Source organism: Crotalus tigris, unplaced genomic scaffold, assembly GCF_016545835.1.
Source record: "Crotalus tigris isolate CLP2741 ecotype Arizona unplaced genomic scaffold, ASM1654583v1 scf7180000019944.6993514239:2294586, whole genome shotgun sequence".
In the NCBI taxonomy this organism is placed as follows: Eukaryota; Metazoa; Chordata; class Lepidosauria; order Squamata; family Viperidae; genus Crotalus; species Crotalus tigris.
The window spans coordinates 216,071-239,616 of record NW_024097783.1 but is presented as its reverse complement, the minus strand read 5'-3'; the positions used below and the strand labels follow the sequence as shown (position 1 = coordinate 239,616).

The window sequence follows — 23,546 nt, the reverse complement described above, 5'->3', positions numbered from 1 at the left end:
ATTTGTTTTGTTTTCTTCTATATCCATCCATCTCCCTCTTTTTTTTGGTAAGGCTTAGCTCAACACTATATACTTCAAAGATGCTGCAAACCAGATATGATATTCATCATATTGCAGTTTTCTGTTTAATCTCTTATTTCAGAAATGAGTATTAAAAATCTTTTTTAAAATTGCCATTAAAAGTCTATGCAACATGGGAGGGACCACATGTTTCTTTTTTTATAATTTTTATTACTGTTTTAAAAATTACAGTTTTAGTGCTTAGTAAACAATATGTTGTCTGAATTCAAATATTTAACATTAACTTTTTCTGTATAAATCTGTTCAATGCTACACAATCCAGTATTTTTCCCCTGATCCTCCTTTCTTCTTCATATTTTTTCCATTTTCCCTTCATTACACCATTACAATTTTTGGTACTGTTAATGTATACAAAGTTAGATATAAGCATCTTCATCATATTTTACTAATATCCTACAAATAACAATAATATCAGTTCATAAGTCAGTAATGTCAATTCATTAATCAATATCCTGTTTTCATACACTTGTTAAAATTTGATTTCCCATCAGTATTTGAAATATCTTTATCAATTATGATTTCCTCAATATTAATTACATTTATATAGCTGAAAGTTTTATTCAAATCAATCCTCTTATCTTCATATTTCCAATATCAAAAAAGGAAAAAATGCTATCAATTCTGAATCATATCTTTCATTGTAAAAGTCTAATTAAATCTAAAAATTTTCCATTCTTTTAATCTTATTCAAAAAAGTATTTAAACATATAGTGCCCCCTCTAGAAGGTCAAGTCTTCTGTCTTTTAAATCTGACTCTCTCTTTCTTTGCCAGGTCACTTCTCCATCATGACGAGTGGAGAATCCACCAATGGGTTAACTTCATCTTCTGCCCGTAGACTAGTTGACCAAATTTGCTCCGCCTCTCCTCTTGGGACCTCCCTTCCCCAGTCTCGACTAGTCTTGAGCCTGTTTAGACTGAATTTCATTGACTCCTGAATATAAGGTCGTATCTCTTGATTTCTTGATATTCTGACTAATTCGAAGGGGGGGGGATTGCTAGAAAACGAACGGCTGTTCACTTTCCTTTTCCCTTTCTGCTGCCTGATCGGCCGATCTCAGCACAGCCACGAGGTTGGCTTGAGTCCAGCCGGTAACTGGACAGACAAAGAGCGGACGCCATTTTCAGGTCGCCAAGTGTGACTCTGGGCAAAAGGGGGAAGCATTCCTCCTTTTCCTTCCATTTCACCCCTCCCACAGGGATTTCCAGCCACAAGAGGAGAGCTTCCCACTAGCCAGCACTCGCAGGCTCTTCTTCTGAAACTAGCCGAATCACCCGAGGATCAGCTGGTCTGTGGAGAGCCTTTAAACTCCATGACTCTCTCCCAAAGATCAGCTGGTCTGCAGAGAGTTGCAGCTTTGTGGCTTAATTGAAGCTCCTCCGTCTGGTAGAGAGCTAGTCTTCAAAAGTTACCTGATTTGGCTCTGTTCTCAGACGCGAACGCAAACGGAGTTCAGCAGCCTCCAGGGAGCCGTGCTGAGCTGCATAGGCAGAATACACAAACGGAGTTCAGCAGCCTCCAGGGAGCCCGGCTGAGCTGCACAGGCAGAATAGCTAACTCCATGTGGCCTGAAGCCAGGGAATCGGAGCCCTGCTGAGCTGCACAGGCAGAATACACAAACGGAATTCAGCAGGCTCCAGAGAGTCCAGCTGAGCTGCACAGGCAGAATAGTTATCTCCATGTGGTCTGAGGCCAGGGAATCAAGAGTCAGACTTCCTTCCTTCTTCCTAGCCACACCAATAATAATAATAATAATAATAATAATAATAATAATAATACAATAATAAATTGATAAAGAGTTAAATCAATTATCAACTAATCCTGAATTAACCTGAACTGAGAATCCCCTTCAGTCCTATAAATGGCAGATACAAACACAGCCCAAACAGCGCAGGAACCTTCCATCAGCAGCCCTCCTGCTCATAAGAGGCAGAGATCCTCTAAACAGGAAGTGGCTGGCAAGATCAAGGCCAAGGCAATCTCTGCAAAAAGGCCTTCCAAAGTTGCGGATAGAGAGGCTGAGCGACAACACCAGGCCCTAGAGAAACAATTTTCTCAAGCTGAAAGGAGGCAAAATTCCACTGAAGACGAATTAGAGCCACCCAATTACAGGGAGGAGGAAATATTTGGCCCAAGGAAGTCTAGTCAGGACCCTCTGGAAGCAGAGGCAGATACGGAACAGGGGAATGGATCTCCCCTAAGCGAGGGGCCTGGAGATCTGGGTTCAGAATCAGGCACCCATCGCTCAGACATTCATGGAGCGATGTCTTCAGAGCACCTACAATCCCTGATATCTCAGGCTGTTGCACAGGCCATGGCCTCCTCAAGGCACCATTGTTCCAGAACAGGATCTGTGGCTTCAAGGGGCGGCACCCTTTCCCAAGAGGGTGTATACCGAGACTCTATTTCCTCCTCTAGGTCCTCCAGAGGCAGGAGGGTTCCTGCGGAGGACCACGAGCTGACGGACCAGAAGCTGTCCGATGAAGAGGATATATCTCCAGATCCTCCTTTGTTTGTGGGCCTCTTTAATCCACCCTTATTCAAGACACTGCTGCACAAGACCCGCAGCACCGCAAAGATTGAGAGGCCTCCGATTCCGCAGAAAGGACCTTCCACCGGTCCCTCAACTAGTAAGGTCACAAACAACGAGGTGTTCTCACAGCCCACTTATACCCAACATTTTGTTCCCTGTCCACCTCTCTTCTTTGATTCTGTTCAGAACAATATGGGGGCACCGTGTTCCTTCCTCCCAATGGGGGGGGCAGACAAGAAAATGTTCAATATAGACCCTATCAGAGATAATAGAAGTGCCGACAGTAGATGAATCCATTGCAACCCTTTTTCCTCCACCCCGATAGCCAGGAATGCAGCAGAGGACCTGAAATCAGAAGACAAAAAGATGGACCTCATCTTCTGCAGGGCACACCAGGCCTCGGCGTGGGCAATCAAGGCAGGCATCACTGCGTCCTTTTTCGCCAGGACATCTCTTCTTTGGCTGCGCCAACTCCAGTCGAGTATTCCCCCAGTGGAGGAGAAAACTCACCAGAATGTAAGAAGGTTAGTGGTGGCAGCGGAGCTCATGTCGGATTCCTCCTTACACACAACCAATTTCTCTGCCAGAGCAATAGCGTACAACACTGGTGCATGCAGATTGCTGTGGCTCAAAACATTGGAGAGCGGATATGAAGGCTAAGTGGCGTTTGGCGGCGGCACCCTATAAGGGTGGCCGGCTCTTTGGCGAGGCGCTTGACCCTTATCTAATTGAAAATAAGGACAAACGCAAGATCCTGGCCCACCTGACAAAGAGGATGGAGAGAAGAGCTCCCTCCTATTCCTGCAGACCGTCCTTCTGACCTGATGCAGGCATGGATCAGGGGGCCTTTTCCCATCCCTATCAGCCCAGATCGGACCGCCAAGGTGAGAGAAACAATAACAGCGACAGATTCAGACAGCAGGCCCAAGCAAGGTGGCCCTTTCGAGGAGACGGGGGGCGTCCCTACCGCAGACCCAAGTGACAGCCCGGGGGGCTCCCCCATTGGTGGCCGGCTAGCCCTTTTTGTTCACAAATGGCAAGCCACCACCACGGACCTCTGGGTCCTAAATACCATCAGATTCGGCCTATCTCTAGAATTCCTCTCAACACCCCCGAACCAGTTCATTCCTTGCCCATCTCCAAAAGATCTGATTAAGAAGAACCTTACCAAGGAGGCCATCCAACACCTCCTGGACATTCAGGCTATAGAAACGGTAGAAAGTGATCAGTGGGGACAAGGATTCTATTCCATCCTATTCATAGTCCCAAAGAATTCGGGGGGGGGGGGTGGAGAGCAATACTAGACCTAAAAGAGTCTGAACAGACACCTGGAGTACAAAAAATTCAAAATGCAAACCCTTCACCCAATATTAGCAAGCATCAGGAAGGGGGACCTTCTGACGTCCATAGATCTGACGGAGACCTACCTTCACATTCCCATACTTCCAGACCACCGGAGGTTCCTCAGGTTCTACCACACGGGTCAACACTTCCAATACAGGGCCCTACCTTTTGGACTTTCTTCAGCTCCCAGGGTATTCACAAAGGTATTGGCAACAATCGCCGTGCACTTGAGAACAATTCCAGTGCACATCCAATGCTATCTGGGTAACATTCTCATCCAATCCTCATCGGTCCAGACAGCACAGTCGGACCTGGCACTGACTCTGAAAACCCTTCAAGACCACGGGTTCTCAGTAAATTTTCAGAAGAGTCAGACCGTTCCCTCAAACCGTCTTTTTCATCTGGGAGCGGTCATAGACACACAAAAATGCACGGTCCATCTCTCTCAGGACCGTCAATGCAGCATTTGAACCCTGGTCAGGCTCATCTGAAGGAAGCGATCCTCAATGCTGACTACACTCTCACAGCTGCTAGGAAAGATGGTGTCATGCCTCGCAATTGTACCTTGGGCAAGGCTACACTCCAGAGAACTTAAGTAGTTCCTACTTCCATTTCAAAGAATGGGGATAGGCTCCTCAAACCGAAGAGTGAAGGTGCCACCAAAGATCCTGAGGTCGCTCCAGTGGTGGTCCTCCCCAGCGATGGGGAAGGGACACTTGTTCAGGGAAGCCAACCGAGTCACTCTTACAATTGATGCCAGCCTATTCGGCTGGGGAGCACACCTGCAATCACAGCTAGCACAGGGTCAATGGTCAAAGAAAGACCTAAAGCACAACATAAACTGGCTAAAACTCAGAGCCATACACCTGGCCCTCCGTCACTTCCGTAGCGCAGTGGCGCATCAACAGGTACTCATACTCACGGACAACGTGGCGGCCAAAGTGCATGTCAACCAACAACGAGGCACGCGATCCAGGGCCCTCATGAACGAAGCACAAGTGCTGGGGACCTGGGCAGAAAACAACCTAGCCTCCATCAAAGCCAAGCACATCTCAGGAGAAGCCAACTGCCAAGAAGACTTCCTAAGCAGGACAACGATAGATCATTCAGAGTGGAGCCTGCACCCTGCTCTCTTCAGAGAGGCAGCAGAGAGATTCGGCCATCCAGTGTTGGACCTGTTTGCCAGTCCAAAGAATACTCAGCTTCGGAGGTTCTTCTCTCATTTTCTGACACCAGGAGCAGAGGGAGCGGATGCATTCCGAGGCCACTGGCCGAAAGGACTGCTGTATGCATTCCCACCTCTTCCTCTGATACAAGCAACCATCAGGAAGATATTGCAGGAACAGGCAGAGGTGATACTCATTGCACCGCACTGGCCAAGACGGCCGTGGTTTGCTGATCTCGTAAACCTATCTTCATCTCCACTGTGGAGGATTCCACACGACCAAATTTCCCTCAACCAGGGATCCCTGCTACATCCAGACCCACAGTGGCTCCAATTGACTGCCTGGTGCTTAAACGGAGTGTCCTAGAGAGAGACAACTTCTCACAAAGAGTCATTAGGACCCTCCAGGCCTCTAGTAGGCCTACAACTAACAGGATCTATGATTCCACTTGGAAGAATTATTGCAGTTGGTGCAACAGGCAACAACTAGACCCATGCAACATCTCTATCCCAGATATCTTAGACTACCTAGCAGAAGGTCTGGATAGGGGGTTAGCACCCAATACAATTCGTAGACAGGTGGCTGCCCTATCAACCATTCTTACCTACGGCAACTCTGAAACTCTAGCTAGACACCCAGTGGTGCAATCCTTTGTAAAGGGCACATCTAATAGTAGGCCACCTTTGGTACACAGATATCCCTCCTGGGATCTATCTAAGGTCCTACAGGCCATAACCTTACCTCCATTTGAGCCTCTCAGGACCTGTGACCTATAGTACTTGACCCTTAAGGTCGCCTTCTTAGTCGCTGTTACCTCAGCAAGACGAATCTCAGAACTAGCAGCCCTGTCAGTGAGGGAGGACCTTTGTACTTTCCACACGGACAGGGTGGTGTTACGTTTGGACCCCTCCTTCATTCCAAAGGTCAATTCCTTATTCCACAGAGCACAGGAGGTGGTGCTACCAAACTTTTGTCCCGAACCGTCCCATGAACTGGAGCGCAAGTGGCACACCTTAGACGTTCACAGAGTTTTAAAGCAGTACATCAAGCGAACACGACCCTTCCATAAATCGGAAGCACTGTTTGTCTCCTTCCATTCTCACACAAGAGGTCGGAGGGTCACTGCATCCACAATTGGTAGATGGATTAGAAGGTGTATAGCGGAGGCATACAGGGGATAGTCCTTGATGATCCCCAGACAAATCACTGCACATTCCACGTGCAGTGCTGCAACCTCAGCAGCATGGGCAACTCAGGCTTCGATTGAAGAAATATGTAGGGCGGCGACGTGGATGTCGCCTTCCCCTTTTATAAGACACTAGAAATTAGACAGATTTTCATCTGCGGAGGCCTCCTTTGGCAGGAGGGTACTCCAGTGCATAGTATCAGAGAGTGGGACACAGGCCCAGACGGCATCCCACCCACAAGGACAGTGAGGCTTTGGTATGTCCGATTGGTGGATTCTACACTCATCATGATGGAGAAGGGGCGTTGGTCTTACCTGAACGCCTTTTCTCAGCATGACGATGGAGAATCTACTCCCACCCTTGAGGCCAGTCAGGTCCTGTGAGGCGAGAGGATGGAGTCAACACAAGAAAACATAGCCAAACAGCTTTTGCCTCATCGAAACTGGGGAAGGGAGGTCCCAGGGGGAGAGGCGGAGCAAAATTGGTCAACTAGTCTACGGGCAGAAGACGAAGTTAACCCATTGGTGGATTCTCCATCGTCATGCTGAGAAAAGGCATTCAGGTAAGACCAACGCCCCTTTCCAAGCCAGGGCAATTAAATCGCCCAAGAATTTTCTTTCTATTTTTATGAAAATTGCTTGGCATGAGGAAAACAATTTGGGTAGGAATTCTGCCCATTTATATTCCTTAAACAACTCCCAGTTCCTCCCCCCCCCAATTTCTCTTTTCATTTCCTGTCTCTCAAGTTGTGACATTTCCCTTAACAGCTCTATTCCCTTTTTAAAAATCTTTTTCTTTGCCATCAAATACATTTTGCAGACCTAAGACGTAAAAGATTTTTTGCATTTTCATTGTTATAGCTAAGTCTTGCAGTTCTTTTATCTCTTCCATCTCTAAATCCATTTCCTCTGTTTCATCTTCTGATTTCTGGATTATTTGTTCATACTTTGTGGTCGTTATCTGGGAGCGTTCTAGTTGTAGATTTAATTTGGAGATTTGCTTGTCTAAATTGTTTTTAGTCTAATTATGATTTCTTTTTATATCTTCTTTGCATTCAACAATTGTTTGGTGGATTAGTTGTAGCATTTAATGTATGTCTTTCTTCAGGGTGTTTGTTTCTTCTTGTGACATCATTCCTGAAGATTGGTTTTCTGGTCTTTATATGTATCCTTTATATGTTTACAGGCATTTGTTACGACATTTATAATCCATGGTAAGTGTGAATGATCAAGATTACTTTTGAATCTCACTTACTGTATGCATATCAGTTTAAGAAAACATTGACCTAGTTCATAGCAGTAATCTGATAGCTATATTTTAAATGAACTGTAATTTTCAACTTAATCATGTACATTTAGACTGAATAATTCTTTAAGAATTATGTTCTGTCTTCTCTTGGTAGTCATTATTATTGGCCTAGTGAAAGATGGTGAAAAAAGTTCATGGTAATCGTGGACATCTGTATGAGGAACAATAGGCTTCTTATATCTGACGGCAGAATTCCTAACCATCAGTATATCTGGAAGCACACTTTAAATGCTCATTATTAGGGAATTGGTTTAAGGAGGATCTAATGATCACTTTGCATTTGGCTAGATGGAAATATTGCCAAACCTGAAGTAGTATTGTACGGGTGCCCAGTATCCCTAGGGTCACCAGTCATCTGCCACTCACTGTTGATCATTACATTGCTGATGTAAGGAAGGAAGTAAATAAACTATTTCTCTTGAAGACAACTGATTTGTTTCTTCTTCCTTTATTTAGTCATGATATGATATACCTAAAGTAGTCAGACTAGAAAAGAGTCTGCAGAAAGAGAACTCATTGAATTGATTAAAGGAGACCCTTCTGGCCACAAGAGGGCATTCCAGCCTAGGAAATAGAAGAAGAGAATACTTAGACATTATTAAATTGAGTGGCATATTATTATGATTGGTTGTACATTTAACCAGGTGTTTACTGGATTTGGCATTTTTATCCACCGTTTGAGTCCATTCCAAGGCCTGGGATAGGCAGATGTTCTTTTTGGTGAGTGTTAAAGGTATCCTTATGGATGTAAACTGTTCCATGTAAAGTTGCCTCTTGTTATTAACTAATGGTTATTTTGTCAATGCCGATGGTCAAATGATGTTCTGGATGTTATGGTATTGCATCAAAGGCATCTATTGCTATTGGTACTATCTTTGCTTTCTTTTGCCATAGTTGTTCTATTTCTGTTTGCAGGTTTTTGTATTTCATGATTTTCAGTCAGAATATTTTATGATTTTTTCCACTTCTTTCTTTGCTGTTTTATTTCTTCTTACTTATAAAGCAATTTCTTTATCTTTAAACAAAGTTTAAAAGGGTTGTAGTCTATTATTTAAGTGCCTGTATACTTTTATATTTCCATCATGCAGGTCCAATGGTTTCTAATGAATGACTTCTTTTTTTTCTCTAGAGTATAAAGATGGAAATGAGCCAGCATAGTGTTGAGACCAGTCCTAATTTCTACATAACCTTTTTTCCTGGCTTCAGACAGACTATAAAGACAAGAGAGAGAGAAAGTGGAATAACATTCCCAGAAAGTCCACAATTAACTATAAAGCTGCCTTTTAATGCCACCCTAAAAACATATGGATCATCTCCCCAGAACTTAGATTGGCCCTGTCCCTATTAGCATTTAGTAAGGTGATAAAGACGTGGCTCTGCCACTGTGCTTGGGGGACAGACCAGCAATGGTTGTTGACTTTTACAATGGTTATTTTTCTTTTAAACTGGTTATTGACATTTTATGTTTGTATATTGGTTTTTAGCTTGTTTTTATTGGATTGTTGGTTTAACTGTCATGAGTGGCCCAGAATCACTTAGTGAGATGGGTGGCCATACACATTGAATATTTTATTAATGTATATTAAGATTATGCCTGATCCTTGTGAAAGTAGTTGTTGAAGATCAGTTATACAAATTAATCTTTAGACAGAATATTGGAACAATGTTTATTGTTTCTCCACATGTCAATTTATCTAATTGTGTCTGAGCCTGTTAGCTGAGCAATGTCAAAAAGTTAATTTTTTATTCTGTTCAGTGCATCTTTATCTGTTTAATAAATTACTTGCTTCAGAATTATATGTAATTTGGAATGTTTAGGCTGACCAAGATTGAGTACTTCACAACCAGCAGGTTGTTATGAACACTGCAGCATCCCATGGTCAATTGATTGCCATTTGAGTGCTTCATGGTTGGTTTCTGACAAGCAGAATCAATGGAGAAGCACTAAAATCACAAGTCATGATCACACGATGACTTGGTTAACAATTAAATGGCAAGTGGAATAAGTCCATTGCAGTCAACATGATGTTATGTTTAATGATCAAATCGTTTAGTAATGGAATTTCTGGTTCCAATTGTAGTTGCTAAACAAGGACTATTTGTATTGGGGACATTTTCAGCATCAGGAATGCTGCCACATTTGTACAACATCAATAATCTTATACCTTAAAGAACTAGTTTGGTGTAGTGGTTAAGATGCTAGCCTAGAAATCAGGAGACTGGTTGTAGTCCCCCCTTAGTCATGAAAGCTGCTTGGGTGGTCTTGGGTCAGTCACTCTCTCTCAGCCAAAACCATCTCATAGGGCTGTTATGGGAGGGAAAGGAGAAAAGAATATTACATATGTTTGCAGCCTTGAGTTACTTATAAAGAAAGAAGAGCAGGATAAAAATCAAATAAGTAAAGTACCTTCTGCACTAGCAAATTGGTGTTATCAACTAAGAGCAAGATAAAATATATATTCTTAGCCAAAGAAAGATTCCAAAACAATAAACAGCAGTTGTGATAGTAAAAAGAAAGATAGCTGAAGGACATAGGAGATTCTAGATATGATTAATCAAATAGCGCCCAGTAGCAACTGCAGAATAACTTTAGATAAGCTATTTTGCATGGTGGAAGATACTAGTTTCCAGAGCCTTTTCGGCTTCCTACTAACTTAGTATTTTGTTATATATGACTTTAAGTAAACAAATGGTGTTCTCCTTCAGTCAGATATGCAAAGCAAAAACATTGGGATTTCATATCAAGAAAAATGCAGATTTCTCTCTATTTCTTTATCAGACTTCCTAGGAAAGTGGTGAATTCTTTTTCCCTGGAGTTTTTAAAATAGAGACTGGATGGCCATCTGCCAGGGATGTTGTAGTACAGCGGTTCTCAACCTGTGGCTCGCGACCCCATTTGGGGTCGATCGACCATTTCACGGGGGTCGCCAAACAACGCGATCCGCCATTTTTTTGTCAGCCGGCGCATGGGGCGCCGCCGCGCACGCATGCCGCGCCGGGGCGGTGCATGGGGGTGCCACAGCGCATGCGCACCGCGCATGGGGGCGCCGCCGCGCACGCATGCCACGCATGGGGGCGCCACCGTGCATGCACACCGTGCAGGGCAGTGCATGGCCCGCGCATGTGCGCCACACAGGGGGCGCACATGCGCATGTGTGCCACGCAGGGGTCGCTGCCGCGCATGCGTGCCGCCTGCTTATGTCCGGGGTCGCCGTATAAAAAGGTTGAGAACCACTGTTGTAGTAGATCATTTTACTTACTAAAAATAGCCCTGTGAGGTAGACCAGAGACGAAGCACAACAAGAAGTACTACGTCTATTGGTTGGTTACATCAACAGTATCTTCCAAGTATGTCTTCCCTCATTTTCTTTTATTCTCTGGAAAACTAGGAAAAGTTTCTTCTGAAATGTTTCCCGCACCACCCCGTTCAATAACCGGAGATATCTCATGCCAGTTGTCCCATCTACTGCTGTCCCACCAGGGGTCATTCCCACATACCATTACCCTGGGCATGAGATTAGATCGTCTCAAAGATCCCTTCAAATCCTCACACTGTATAATTTTCTGACACAAGATTAATATCACTACAGTATGTACTTTAACAGTGATTCAATCCAAAGAGGTGTGTCACACCTGTTTCTTACTACTCTCACACTGTCTGTGGTCTGAATGGAATAAGGCAACATCTAATGCTGCTGTTATCAGCACATTTCATGTTACTAGATACAAGCAAGCGTGAGTGCTGCTCCACCCTGAAATGATGCATTTCTACTACATCAGGGCTTTTCAACCTTTGCACCCATTGTACCACTTTTAGGATATGGCAACATCCGAGTACCACCAGTCGCCTAGCAAGGTGTCAAAAACTTGATGACCCCCCTTAAAAAAAGGAAAAAGTGATAAAGTACAGGTAGTCCTCGACTTACAACAATTTGCTTATGACTGTTCGAAGTGTCCCCCAAGCCACAGCTGAGCAAGACACCTGCCTGCCCGCCCAGCAGCACTTTTCCTCCTGTCCGAGGTTTTCATTGTTAGCATTTCTGGCAGCGGGGGTGGGGTGGGGGGTATTTGGTTTTTATTCCCCCCATCTGCTGGGTGGTTGCAGCAGGTTTTGGTCACTTCACATGACCCTGGGACACTGTGACCGTCATAAATATGAATCAGTTGCCAAGCATCTGAATATAAATCACAAGACCCTGGAGAGGCTGCAACATTCCAGCTGATCGGCTCTTCTGGGCACAGAAGCGCCAGGATCAGTGCTGCTTTCCATCTGGAGCCTGTCGCTGATCCTGCGCTTCCACTGAGCCCTGAGAGCCTCCAAAAAGTGCCGATCAGCTGGAAAGCCACACTGATTCTGGTGCTTCCACTGAGCCCTGACAGCCCTGCAGCTCTAGCCATCTCTCACTCAGGCTTGTATGGTGCTGCTACCGATTCAGCTCATTCCCTTCCCCCGCTACCACTTTTCTAAGATGGTCGCATACCACCTGCCAGGTGCCAATATATCACAGGTGGTACCCGTACCACTGGTTGAAAAGCCCTGGTGTAGATCACTTGAAAGCAGTTTCTATTGTTTCACTGTTGAGCTCAGTTCTATGATTGTTTGTGCAGATACATTTTTTTTAAAAAAACACACACATTCAACTCTAGTTTCCTTTGTTTGCAATAGTATACAATCAGCGCCCAATGTAAATGCAAGGACTGGTTGTTAATTTTTCAGTGCCATTATAACTTTGGTCATTAAACAGGGCAGTCAAAAACTACTATACTATCTTCTCTTTCACAATACTTATAATTTTTTAATTTAAACAAATTAAAAAGCAGAGACAAAAGGGTTTTAGCATCTTAACTAGTTAATATCTTGATTAATTAAAGTAGTTAACTCTCCACTGTAAGTCCTTTCTCCAAATCTTTTGGTGGCTACCAACTTATATTACTCTCAAAATTGCTATCCAAAGTTTTCCTTGGTTTTTGTGTTAAACTGATTTCCTCTCCATTGCTCCTCTTCTCCTCTGCTAACTGTGTTCTAATGAGAGATGGAACATGAGCCTGCAGTTTATTTGTTTATGCCCTCCAAACTTCTGTGGCTTGGAAAAACTTAAGAAAGAAAAGTCAGTTCAAACACTCAGTATAATGGACTAAAATATAGACTATGGAAAGTTTTGTAGCTATATAAAAATGAGCAGGAGAAACCACAAGAATAAAGAAACTTGATGTTTTTCATCTATGTTGAAAATAGCAATGCCCCCTGGAGACCCAACTAAATTTAAATAATCCTTTATAAGAAATATCCCTGCTTACATACTGCCTTTTTTATTCATTCTAAAAGAAAATATTTAATTAATTTTATTCAGTTTTTTAAATACCTTTCACCTCAGTTCCAACACTAACCTTTAGAATCTGTGTCCAAAGTGTGTATGTGTTTTCTAAAACTTTGTCTCTTGAGTATGTAACATCTAGAACTTTCAGAAATTAAGAGACATAATTTCTTGACAGTCTTCCTGGGAAGTTGTAAGAATCAATCATTGCTCTGTTAATATCTTGTTACAAATTTATTGGGAAAGTGAGGCAGGTTTTTGGCTACTTGGGACAGCAGTAGGCAATTTTAATTTGATACATCTTGGCTTGGCCAGGAGGACAGTTCCTTTAAATGCTAGGGAGGGAAATTTCAGCCATTGTTCTTTAGGGAGAGGGTTTCTTTCCCCCATGTAATTTAACATCTGTGTAAAACTGTTTCAAAAATAATTTGTTAGTTTGTATCCTTAACATGCCAATGACATAAAATAATTTAAATTTGACTCAGTGGACATTACCATAACTCTTAACTATTTTCTAATTACAGTAATGAATTAGATGTTAGTTACTATAATAAAAACTGTAGAGTGTATAAGAAATAGCCTAGAACAAGGGTGTCAAACTGCCAGCCCCCAGGCCAGTTGCATCATATGGAGGCTGCACCCACCCTAGCTCCGGCAATGCAAAAAAAGTCATGCTACATCGCAACACGTCACGTGACATGGCGAGTTTGACACCCATGGCCTAGAACAGGGGTGTCATTGAGGGCCGCATCAGCATTGCAGTTGCGCTTGGGGGTGTGGGGGTGTGGCCAGGGTGGGTGTGGCCTACTGGGTGGGCATGGATGGAGTGGGTGCGGCCTACTGGTGGGCATGGCCAGCTCTACATCGTTCACATCAAGGGTGCCTGTGGGGCCCTGGGCAGGAGTGGGACAGATCTGAAGGTCTCTGGCAGAAGGGGATGGGACCAGAGCACGTACCAAGGCATGGTCCACTGGAGGAGCCTCACTGTTCCTCTCAGGCCATGCAGGGGGGCTGGATGGTGGTGCGGGCTGCCCGGAGCCCTGGACAGCACAAGTCAAATGCCCAGCCTGACCCTTGAGCACTCGCAGCACCAAGCCCAGCCTCACTTCCCCAAGGGGGCGCCCAGCTGCATCTACCTCCTCCTCAAGGCTGCTGCTGCTATGCTTGCTCTCCTTAGCCAGGTTGCTCATGATGAGTATGAGGGCAAAGTCAGAGGGAGGCCCATTCCTTCTCCATGGGAGTACACCCAGCTTTGTATCCAAAGCTTTCTTAGCAATAGGATGGGAGACCCCCAGGATAGGCCAGGAGGTGGGGACAAGGGGATGGTGAAAGGGCAGCAGGGCAGGACTAAGGCAGGAGATCCCTCAGATCCTCCCTCTCCTTCTTTCCTTCCTTCCTAAGTACAGAGTGGTGAGAAAATATTTGAGATGAGGGAGGGAGAAAAACAGGCAAGAAACGCAGTTGGGGAGGTGTCACCCTTCATGAGGAATGAAGAAATTCACCAACACCTGGAAGTAGCCAGCATATGGCCCTCACCTACTTTACATATCTGGCTTAGTGGGCTCTGGGAGAGGGGATGCCATGAGCAGCATGAGAGTCAACATTACCTGTGCAATGCTGCCCAGCCCCCAGCCTGCCTAGTTTCGGCAGGCAGCGGGGCGATTTCCTCACAGCGCCAAGAGGCTGAACCGAGTGGCATGAATCCAAAAAGAAGCGTGATGCCGCCCAGCCCCCAGCAGAGGTGGTAAGTGTGAGCTCACTTTTTCAGGCAACTTTGTAACTTTGAGCAGTCCTAAACAAATGGTCATAATTTGAGGACTACCTATAGAAGTGCTTATGGTCAATAGAACTACTCCTAGAATTAAGTTTCTGAAGCTAGTTTTGCTTATTGCAGTAGAGTTCATTTAATAACATATACATTATATATATTGCAAGGGTGTTTCTGGACAGTACTGAAAACTACATTTCATTGAAGTTGCATAGTCAGAAGTGGTTCAGGATTTCCTGTCTGCCATGATTACTGTGTACCAGTACCGAAAATTATCTGATTCATACCTGCTTAGTAAGACCCACGCTAAATTTAGTATTTTGTATTTCTGGAGCTGATGAATGAAGATAAAGGAACTAGTGGAGAAATCACTCTCTGGTTAGCTTTAACTGGTGACCGCTATAAATCTCTGCAAGCTTGGAGGACTAAAATTTATTTAATTTAGTATTTATTAAATTATAGTCCTAGGACTGTGGGGCCACCCCAAGATCCTCTCTGGTTCACAAAATCAAAATGATTTATCATCCTATGTTGAAAAGCAATATAGTATTAAAATCCCATCAAGCAAATATGAAAAGAAGTAACTTTAGCAAATATGCCAATTTTAACTTTTAATACAGTAAATTAGGTAAATATAGCCTATTTTTAAAAAAGCATATTTTTTAAAAGTGAGAAGAAGTAATGAGAGACTAAAAAAATTAAACAATGATCTAACCCAGACATGTCAAACACAAGGCCCGGGAGCCTGATACGGCCAGTGACGTGGTTTCATGTGGCCCACAAAGCCATCCTGGAAACAGTGAGGGAATGGCTCCTGCTGCCTTGGCCCCAACCCAGGCCTCCCGGGAGCCAATCTACAATTTTGTGATGGCCATCTATGCTGAAACGCATTCAGTCTTAGCTCCACAAGGCCATCTGGAAACAGCGAGGAATCAGCTGCTGCCGTGTTGGCCCCGCCCCCTGGGTGCATGCTGGGGAGGTGTCATCCTTTGTGAGGAATAAAGTAATACACCATCGCCTAGAAGCGGCCAGCAAATGGCCCTCGCCTGTTTCACATATCCGGCTTGATGGGCTCCAGGAGAGGGGTTTCGGTAGGCAGTGGGGTGCTCTCACAGCACCGAGAGGCTGAGCCAGGCGGCGCGAATCCAAAAAGAAGTGCGTCGCTGCTCAGCCCCCAGCCTGCCCAATTTCAGCAGGCAGCAAGTTGCAAAGCTGGCGAGTTTTGCACTGCTTGGCTCAGCCTTTTGGTGCTGTGAGGAGAGTGCCCATTGCCTGCAGAAACTGGGCAGGCTGGGGGCTGGGTGGCGTTGCGCTTCTTTTTAGATTCACGCTGCCTGGCTCAGCCTCTCAGCACTGTGAGGAGAGCGCCTCGCTGCCTGCCGAAACCAGGCAGGCTGGGGGCTAGGCGGCATTGCACAGGTAATGTCGACTTTCACGTTGCTCATGGCATCCCCTCCCCCAAAGCCCACCAAGCCAGATATGTGAAGTAGGTGAGAGCCATGTGCTGGCCACTTCCAGGCGATGGTGCATTTCTACATTCCTCACGAAGGGTGACACCTCCCCAGCTGTGTTTCTTGCCTGTTTTTCTCCCTCCCTCATCTCAAATATTTTCCCACCACTCTGTTCTAAGGAAGAAAGGAAAGGAAGGAAGGAAGGAGAGGGAGGGTCTGAGGGAACTCCTGCCTTAGTCCTGCCTGCTGCCCTTTCACCGTCCCCTTGCTCCCTCCTCCTGGCCTATCTTGGGGAGTCTCCGATCCTATTGCTAAAGAAGCTTTGGGTATAAAGCCGGGTCTCCTCCCAAAGTCAGCCTCCCTCTGACTTTGACCTCATACCCATCATGAGCAACCTTGCTAAGGAGAGCAAGCAAGCAGCAGCAGGCTTGAGAAGGTGATAAGTGCAGCTGGGCGCCCCCTTAGGAAAGTGGGGCTGGGCTTGGTGCTGCGGGTACATGAGGGCCGGGCTGGGCATTTGACCTCTGCTGCCCAGAACTCCAGGAAGCCCGCGGCACCATCCAGCCCCCCCTCGCATGGCCTGAGAGGAACAGTGGGGCTCTTCCTGTGGACCATGCCTTGGCGCTTGGCCCGGTCCCACCCCCTTCTGCCAGAGACCCTCAGATCTGTCCCACTCCTGCCCAGGCCCCCTCAGGCACCCTTGATGCAAACGATGAAGAGCTGGCCATGCCCACCCAGTAGGCCACACCCACTCCAGCCACGCCCACCCAGTAGGTTGTGCCCACCCTGGCCACACCTACCCAGCCCCCCGAGGACAACCACAATGCTGATGTGGCCCTCAATGAAATTGAGTTTGACACCCCTGATCTAACCTGTAAGCCTTGTATGGTTTACCAAATGTATGGGTAGTTCACATCTAGTGATTATGGTTAGAACCAGCAACCCAATTGTTAAGTGATCATTAAATGAAAAATCATATGATTATATTTACAGTTTTACACAGGACAAAATGTATTGCCTGTCATGGCAATACATGACAGAGAGATGCTGTGAATCTGTGGTTGCAAAGTTACTTTTTCAGCACAGTTATAACTAAACAGTTGCTGTCTGAGACAGTTACTAAGTCAGGGGTGTCAAACTCGCAACGTCACGGGATGTGTCACAACATATCGCGACTTTTTCCCCATTGCTGGAGCTGGAATAGGCGCAGTTTCAGCATGACACATGCGGCCCATGGGCTGGCAGTTTGACACCCCTGCACTAAGTGAAGATTACCTAAACTTAATTCTACTTAAGTGTAGGGAATATGTCATGGATGTGTAATAAGCCATTAGAGATATTGTCTCAAACCAGTGTCTCAACCCCTGAGACACTGGATCTCTTTTTGGGATATATATCTGATCTCAGTTTCATAATTAATAATAATAATAGTAGTAGTAGTAATAGTAATAATAATAATAATTTTCTTTCCACCGGAGCAGAAACGAAACCGCCCCAATAGCAGAAGAACAAAAGATCAACTCCTAATAGACAAAATGATCTTGGAAAACTGCAAGAAAAGGAAGGCCAACCTGAATATGGCATGGATTGACTACAAAAAGGCATTTGACTCTCTGCTACATGACTGGATAATCAAGTGCCTAGAAATAATAGAAGTCAGAAACATTAGAAAATTTGTGCAAAGATCGATGGCACAATGGAAGACACAGTTGCAGATCAATGGTGAGAGACTGGGAGAGGTTAACATCAAGAGAGGAATATTTCAAGGAGATTCATTACCACCATTAATATTTGTTATTGCACTGTTTCCTCTGTCAGCAATACTGAATAATTCAGGACATAGCTATCAAACATCAAAAACATTGCCAGACTATCCCACCTCCTTTATATGGATGATCTGAAGCTGTATGGAAAAACATCATCTGAAATAGAATCGTTGCTCAACACTGTCCGTATATATAGCCAAGATATTGCAATGGAGTTTGGCTTGGACAAATGTGCCACACTTACTGTCAAACAAGGAAAAATAGTGAAAACTGAAGGAATCAAGATGCCCCATGAAAATAACATTAAGTGTCTGGATGAGGAAGATTACTACAAATACTTGGGTATCCTTCAAGCTGACAACATCAAGCACACTGAAATCAAGAAAAAGATTAGAGGTGAATACATCAAGAGAGTGAAGAAGATCTTAAAGTCCAAACTCAATGGAGGAAATACCATAAAGGCAATCAACACCTGGGCAATTCCAATCATTAGATACACAGCTGGAATAGTGGACTGGACTCAAGCAGAACTAAAAGCAATGGATAGGAAGACCAGAAAAATAATGACAATGAATCATGCCCTTCATCCACGCAGTGACATTGATAGACTTTATCTACCAAGGCAAATAGGTGGGTGTGGAATGCTACAAGTACATCAGATGGTTGAAGAAGAAAAAATGGCTTTGGAAGAATATCTGAAGAACAATGATGAAGATGCACTGAAATTAGTATATCAGGAAGGCTTACTAACTACTGGAGAGACCACACTGGCCTACAAGAAAGACCAAATGAAGAACAGAATAGAGGCATGGGAAGACAAAGCACTACATGGCTAATACATTAAAAAAATAGCTGGGAAAGCAGATAATAACAAGACCTGGCAATGGCTAAGAGCAGGAAAATTGAAGAAAGAGACCGAGGGACTAATTCTGGCTGCACAAGACCAAGCCTTAAGGACAAATGCATACAAAGTCAAAATTGAGAAGACAGCAACAGACAGTAAGTGCCGCCTATGCAAAGAAGCTGAAGAAACAGTGGACCACTTGGTAAGCTGTTGCAAGAAGATTGCACAGACTGATTACAAGCAGCGGCATGACAAAGTAGCAACAATGGTGCATTGGAAGATCTGCAAAAAATATCATTTGCCTGTAAGCAAAAACTGGTGGGATCATAAAATAGAGAAAGTCATAGAAAATGATAAAATTAAACTGCTCTGGGACTTCAGAATTCAAACAGACAAGCACCTGCAACATAACACCCCAGACTTAACAATTGTCGATAAGAAAGACAAAAAAGTCTAGATAGTGGACATGGCAGTGCCTGGAGACAGCAGAATAGACGAGAAAGAACTGGAGAAGATAACAAAATACAAAGACCTACAAATAGAAATAGAAAGACTGTAGCAAAAGCAAGCAAGGGTAGTACCAATAACAATAAGCTCCTTGGGTGCAATCCCAAAACAACTGGAGCACCATTTGAACACCGTTGGCATTGACAAATTCGCTATTAGTCAATTTCAAAAGGCGGCCTTACTAGGAACTGCTTCCATCCTGCGACGATATCTGTAATACCATCAGACATCCACATCTGCCTATGCCAGGTCCTGGGTAAGGACTCGAGAGGCAGACAAAATGCCAAATCCAGTCTGAACATCTGGCTGACTGTGCGATGATCCATAATAATAATAATAATAATAATAATAATAATAATAATAATAATAATAATAATAATACACGCAGTGACATTGATAGACTTTATCTACCAAGGCAAATAGGTGGGCGTGGAATGCTACAAGTACATCAGATAGTTGAAGAAGAAAAAATGGCTTTGGAAGAATATCTGAAGAACAATGATGAAGATGCACTGAAATTAGTATATCAGGAAGGCTTTCTGACTACTGGAGAGACCAAACTGGCCTACAAGAAAGACCAAATGAAGAACAGAATAGAGGCATGGAAGACAAAGCACTACATGGCCAATACATGAAAAAAATAGCTGGGAAAGCAGATAATAATAAAACCTGGCAATGTCTAAGAGCAGGAAAATTGAAGAAAGAGACCGAGGGACTAATTCTGGCTGCACAAGACCAAGCATTAAGGACAAATGCATACAAAGTCAAAATTGAGAAGACAGCAACAGACAGTAAGTGCCGCCTATGCAAAGAAGCTGAAGAAACAGTGGACCACTTGGTAAGCTGCTGCAAGAAGATTGTACAAACTGATTACAAGCAGCGGCATGACAAAGTAGCAACAATGGTGCATTGGAAGATCTGCAAAAAATATCATTTGCCTGTAAGCAAAAACTGGGTGGGATCATAAAATAGAGAAAGTCATAGAAAATGATAAAATTAAACTGCTCTGGGACTTCAGAATTCAAACAGACAAGCACCTGCAACATAACACCCCAGACTTAACAATTGTCGATAAGAAAGACAAAAAAGTCTGGATAGTGGACGTGGCAGTGCCTGGAGATAGCTGAATAGAAGAGAAAGAACTGGAGAAGATAACAAAATACAAAGACCTACAAATAGAAATAGAAAGACTGTGGCAAAAGCAAGCAAGGATAGTACCAATAGTCATAGGCTCCTTGGGTGCAATCCCAAAACAACTGGAGCACCACTTGAACACCATTGGCATTGACAAATTCGCTATTAGTCAATTGCAAAAGGCGGCCTTATTAGGAACTGCTTCCATCCTGCGATGATATCTGAAATACCATCAAACATCCACATCTGCCTATCCCAGGTCCTGGGTAAGGACTTGATAGGTAGACAAAATGCCAAATCCAGTCTGAACATCTGGCTGACTGTGCGATGATCGATAATAATAATAATAATGTTGGAAGGGACCTTGGAGGGTTAGTTAATTTTGATTAGAGCAACATTTTGCTCAATAATTTGCAACCTGCCCATGCAATGTAACAATTAAATTCACTTACAGACATTGGAAAGTTTCCTACCACGTGTTGCCCTTTTTATGGTAGAATATCCACTTTAAGCTAAGAGACAAATTAAATTCAGCTTCCTTTAACGCATTAAGCAGGCAAGTTACACTGAAAATAAATTATGTTGCTGTCAAGGAACAAATTATACTATATAAAGAAAGAGTTTAATCTTTTAAGATTACAAGCAGATTGCCAAAATACAAGTTGGGTTGGGAACAGTCCTAACTAGAATCCTGACAAAATGAATTGTAGAGGCAGGAGCTCCCACCCTGATGATCTTCAAAGAGTCTCAGAAACTGGCTTTTCCTCTGGTCTATAATCATTGCTGAGCCTCTATAAACAAAAAAGGTAGGAAACAGTAATAATAAAATCTAAATTAAGAATATATTAAAGTTAATTACATGAATTAATTCCACATGTAGAATATTATAGTGTTTGTCCTCTTCTTAAAGTAGAGTTTCATGAAAGTGTCACATAGTCTGATATAATATATAGAAGTTATGTTAACACAGATGAGTGAATATAGCTTAATCTCTTTAATACTTTCATTCTTCAGTTGTTTAGAATAAGAGAGAAAGTATAACAGGAAAAATTGTAATCTTGTTTTATTTATCTTTCCTTAGCTTACTTGCATGTTAATTAAATAGTCCTGTGTTTTAAATGCCAGTTATGCCAGTTCAGCAACTTGAGTACATTGTTTTGAAGTCCTTTGCATAATAGAAGTTATGGAAAATTACATGTAGTTATCTAGATGATTAGGGAATATCTTGATAGAGGTGCCAAGAAAGAACTTCTAAAATCTCAGTAGTAACTGTAATAAGACATGGTACAAACCGTATGAGCAGAATAAGTCTGTGTAGTGAAACTTTGAGTATCTCCCTTGAAAAACACTGGTGGAAAAATAATAAAACGCTTTTGATACTTAGCAGTCATTAGCTGATCTAGTTTGCTGGTTTCACCAAATTCATGTGGATTCCTAATATTGATCTCAGAGGTAGCTTGATATTCTTTGGGCTTCCACTTCAAGGATGCTTTTTGAGCATTGTTTAATTATTTTTGTGTGTAGTAGAAGCCTTATTTTCTCTTTCTATTCTTTCCATGTGTAAATAGGAGCTTCTATATAATCTCTGATTAATTAATATTTTTGGAATGAATATATTGCCTGTCTGTATATTTTATTTAGTTTTTATCCCACCTTTATTTTTATTTATAAATAAGGCAAGATAGCAAACATACCTAATATTCCTCCATCCTCCTATTTGTCTCCCAATGATAGGAGAAAACAAGAGGTGGGGTGGGCTGAAAGAGAATGCTTGGCCTAAAGTCACCCAGCTGGTTTTCGTGCATAAAGTGGAACTAGAAGTCTTGGTCTCCTGGTTTCTAACAGGTGCCTTAATCACTAGACCAAACTGGATCTTATGGGTATATGTATGTTGTATATATGTTCCATGTATGTATACATAACATACATTCATCCTAGCATTTTTCAGAAATATATAATTTACTTTTTTGGATCAACCAAGTATTGATGCTTTGGTTAAAACAGGAATTGACTATCCAGCTTGTCATACAGGCCTAATATCATGGCTTGAGAGTAGCCTAAATGTCATCCAGCTATTTGTTATTACCTGTAAAGCCCTTCAGGGCTGGGCTATTTGAGGAACTGTGCCCATACCGTATGATCAGGCAGAAGGGATAGGATTCCTTTGATTAAATAATGACATCTATTGGGATCTAGAAAGTGTTCCTCTGACACAGTGTTTGCCCTTTAGAATGGCATCTTTGCAGAGATTTGCACAGCTCCCACCCTGATGATCTTAGTAATAGTAATAGTAGTAAAGTTGGAAGGGACCTTGGAGGTCATCTAGTCCAACCCCCTGCTCAGGCAGGAAACCCTACACCATTTCGGACAAATGGCTGTCCAGTCTCTTCTTAAAAACTTCCAGTGTTGGAGCATTTACTGCTGCTGGAGGCAGGCTGTTCCACTGATTAATTGTTCTCACTGTCAGGAAGTTTCTCCTTAGTTCTAGGTTGCTTCTCTCCTTGATTAGTTTCCACCCGTTGCTTCTTGTCCTGCCTTCAGGTGCTTTGGGAAAATAGCTTAATTCCCTCTTCTTTATGGCAGCCCCGGAGATATTGGAATACTGCTATCATGTCCCCCCTTGTCCTTCTCTTCGTTAAACTAGACATACCCAATTCTAGCAACCGTTCCTTATATGTTTTAGCCTCCAGTCCCCTAATCATCATCTTAAAGGAGTCTCAGAAACTCTGGCTTTTCCTCTGGTCTGTAATCATCGCTGAGCCTCTATAAACTTTTTTTTTCCCTAGCAGTGTATAAGGTTTTTTTTTTCCTTATTTCAGGATGTGCATAAGTTTTGGTATTGAATGCCCTTCTAATTCCATAAAGGGAGGGAAGAAAAGATTTATTGACATCTAATATCTAAGCAAATTGGCAAATAAGACTGAAACAGGATTACCAACTAAGACAAATTTTCTTACAAAAATACTTGTGGAGCATATAACTGAGAATGCCGAGGTGGCACGGCAGTTAGAGTGCAGTAATGCAGGCCACTTTAGCTGACTGTGTTCAGCAGGTCAGCAGTTCAAATCTCACCGGCTCAAGGTTGACTCAGCCTTCCATCCTTCCGGGGTAGGTAAAATGAGGACCCAGATTGTTGGGGGCAA

The 23,546-nt window shown here is 43.4% G+C and overlaps 1 protein-coding gene across 4 annotated transcripts in view; it reads left to right on the top strand.

The window, feature by feature from the left end:
• Positions 1-23,546, top strand: part of NECTIN3 (nectin cell adhesion molecule 3) — a 64,493-nt gene that overhangs the window by 8,278 nt on the left and 32,669 nt on the right. Inside the window, exons 1-2 of one of the 4 annotated variants that reach the window (XM_039364982.1) lie at positions 6,837-6,872; positions 7,496-7,523. The exons of the other annotated variants lie outside the window; for them this stretch is intronic. Of the exons in view, the coding sequence (XP_039220916.1) occupies positions 6,852-6,872; positions 7,496-7,523 (49 nt within the window). The 5' untranslated portion in view covers positions 6,837-6,851. Of the gene's footprint in view, positions 1-6,836; positions 6,873-7,495; positions 7,524-23,546 lie in introns of those variants that run through there. 4 annotated transcript variants of the gene reach the window in all.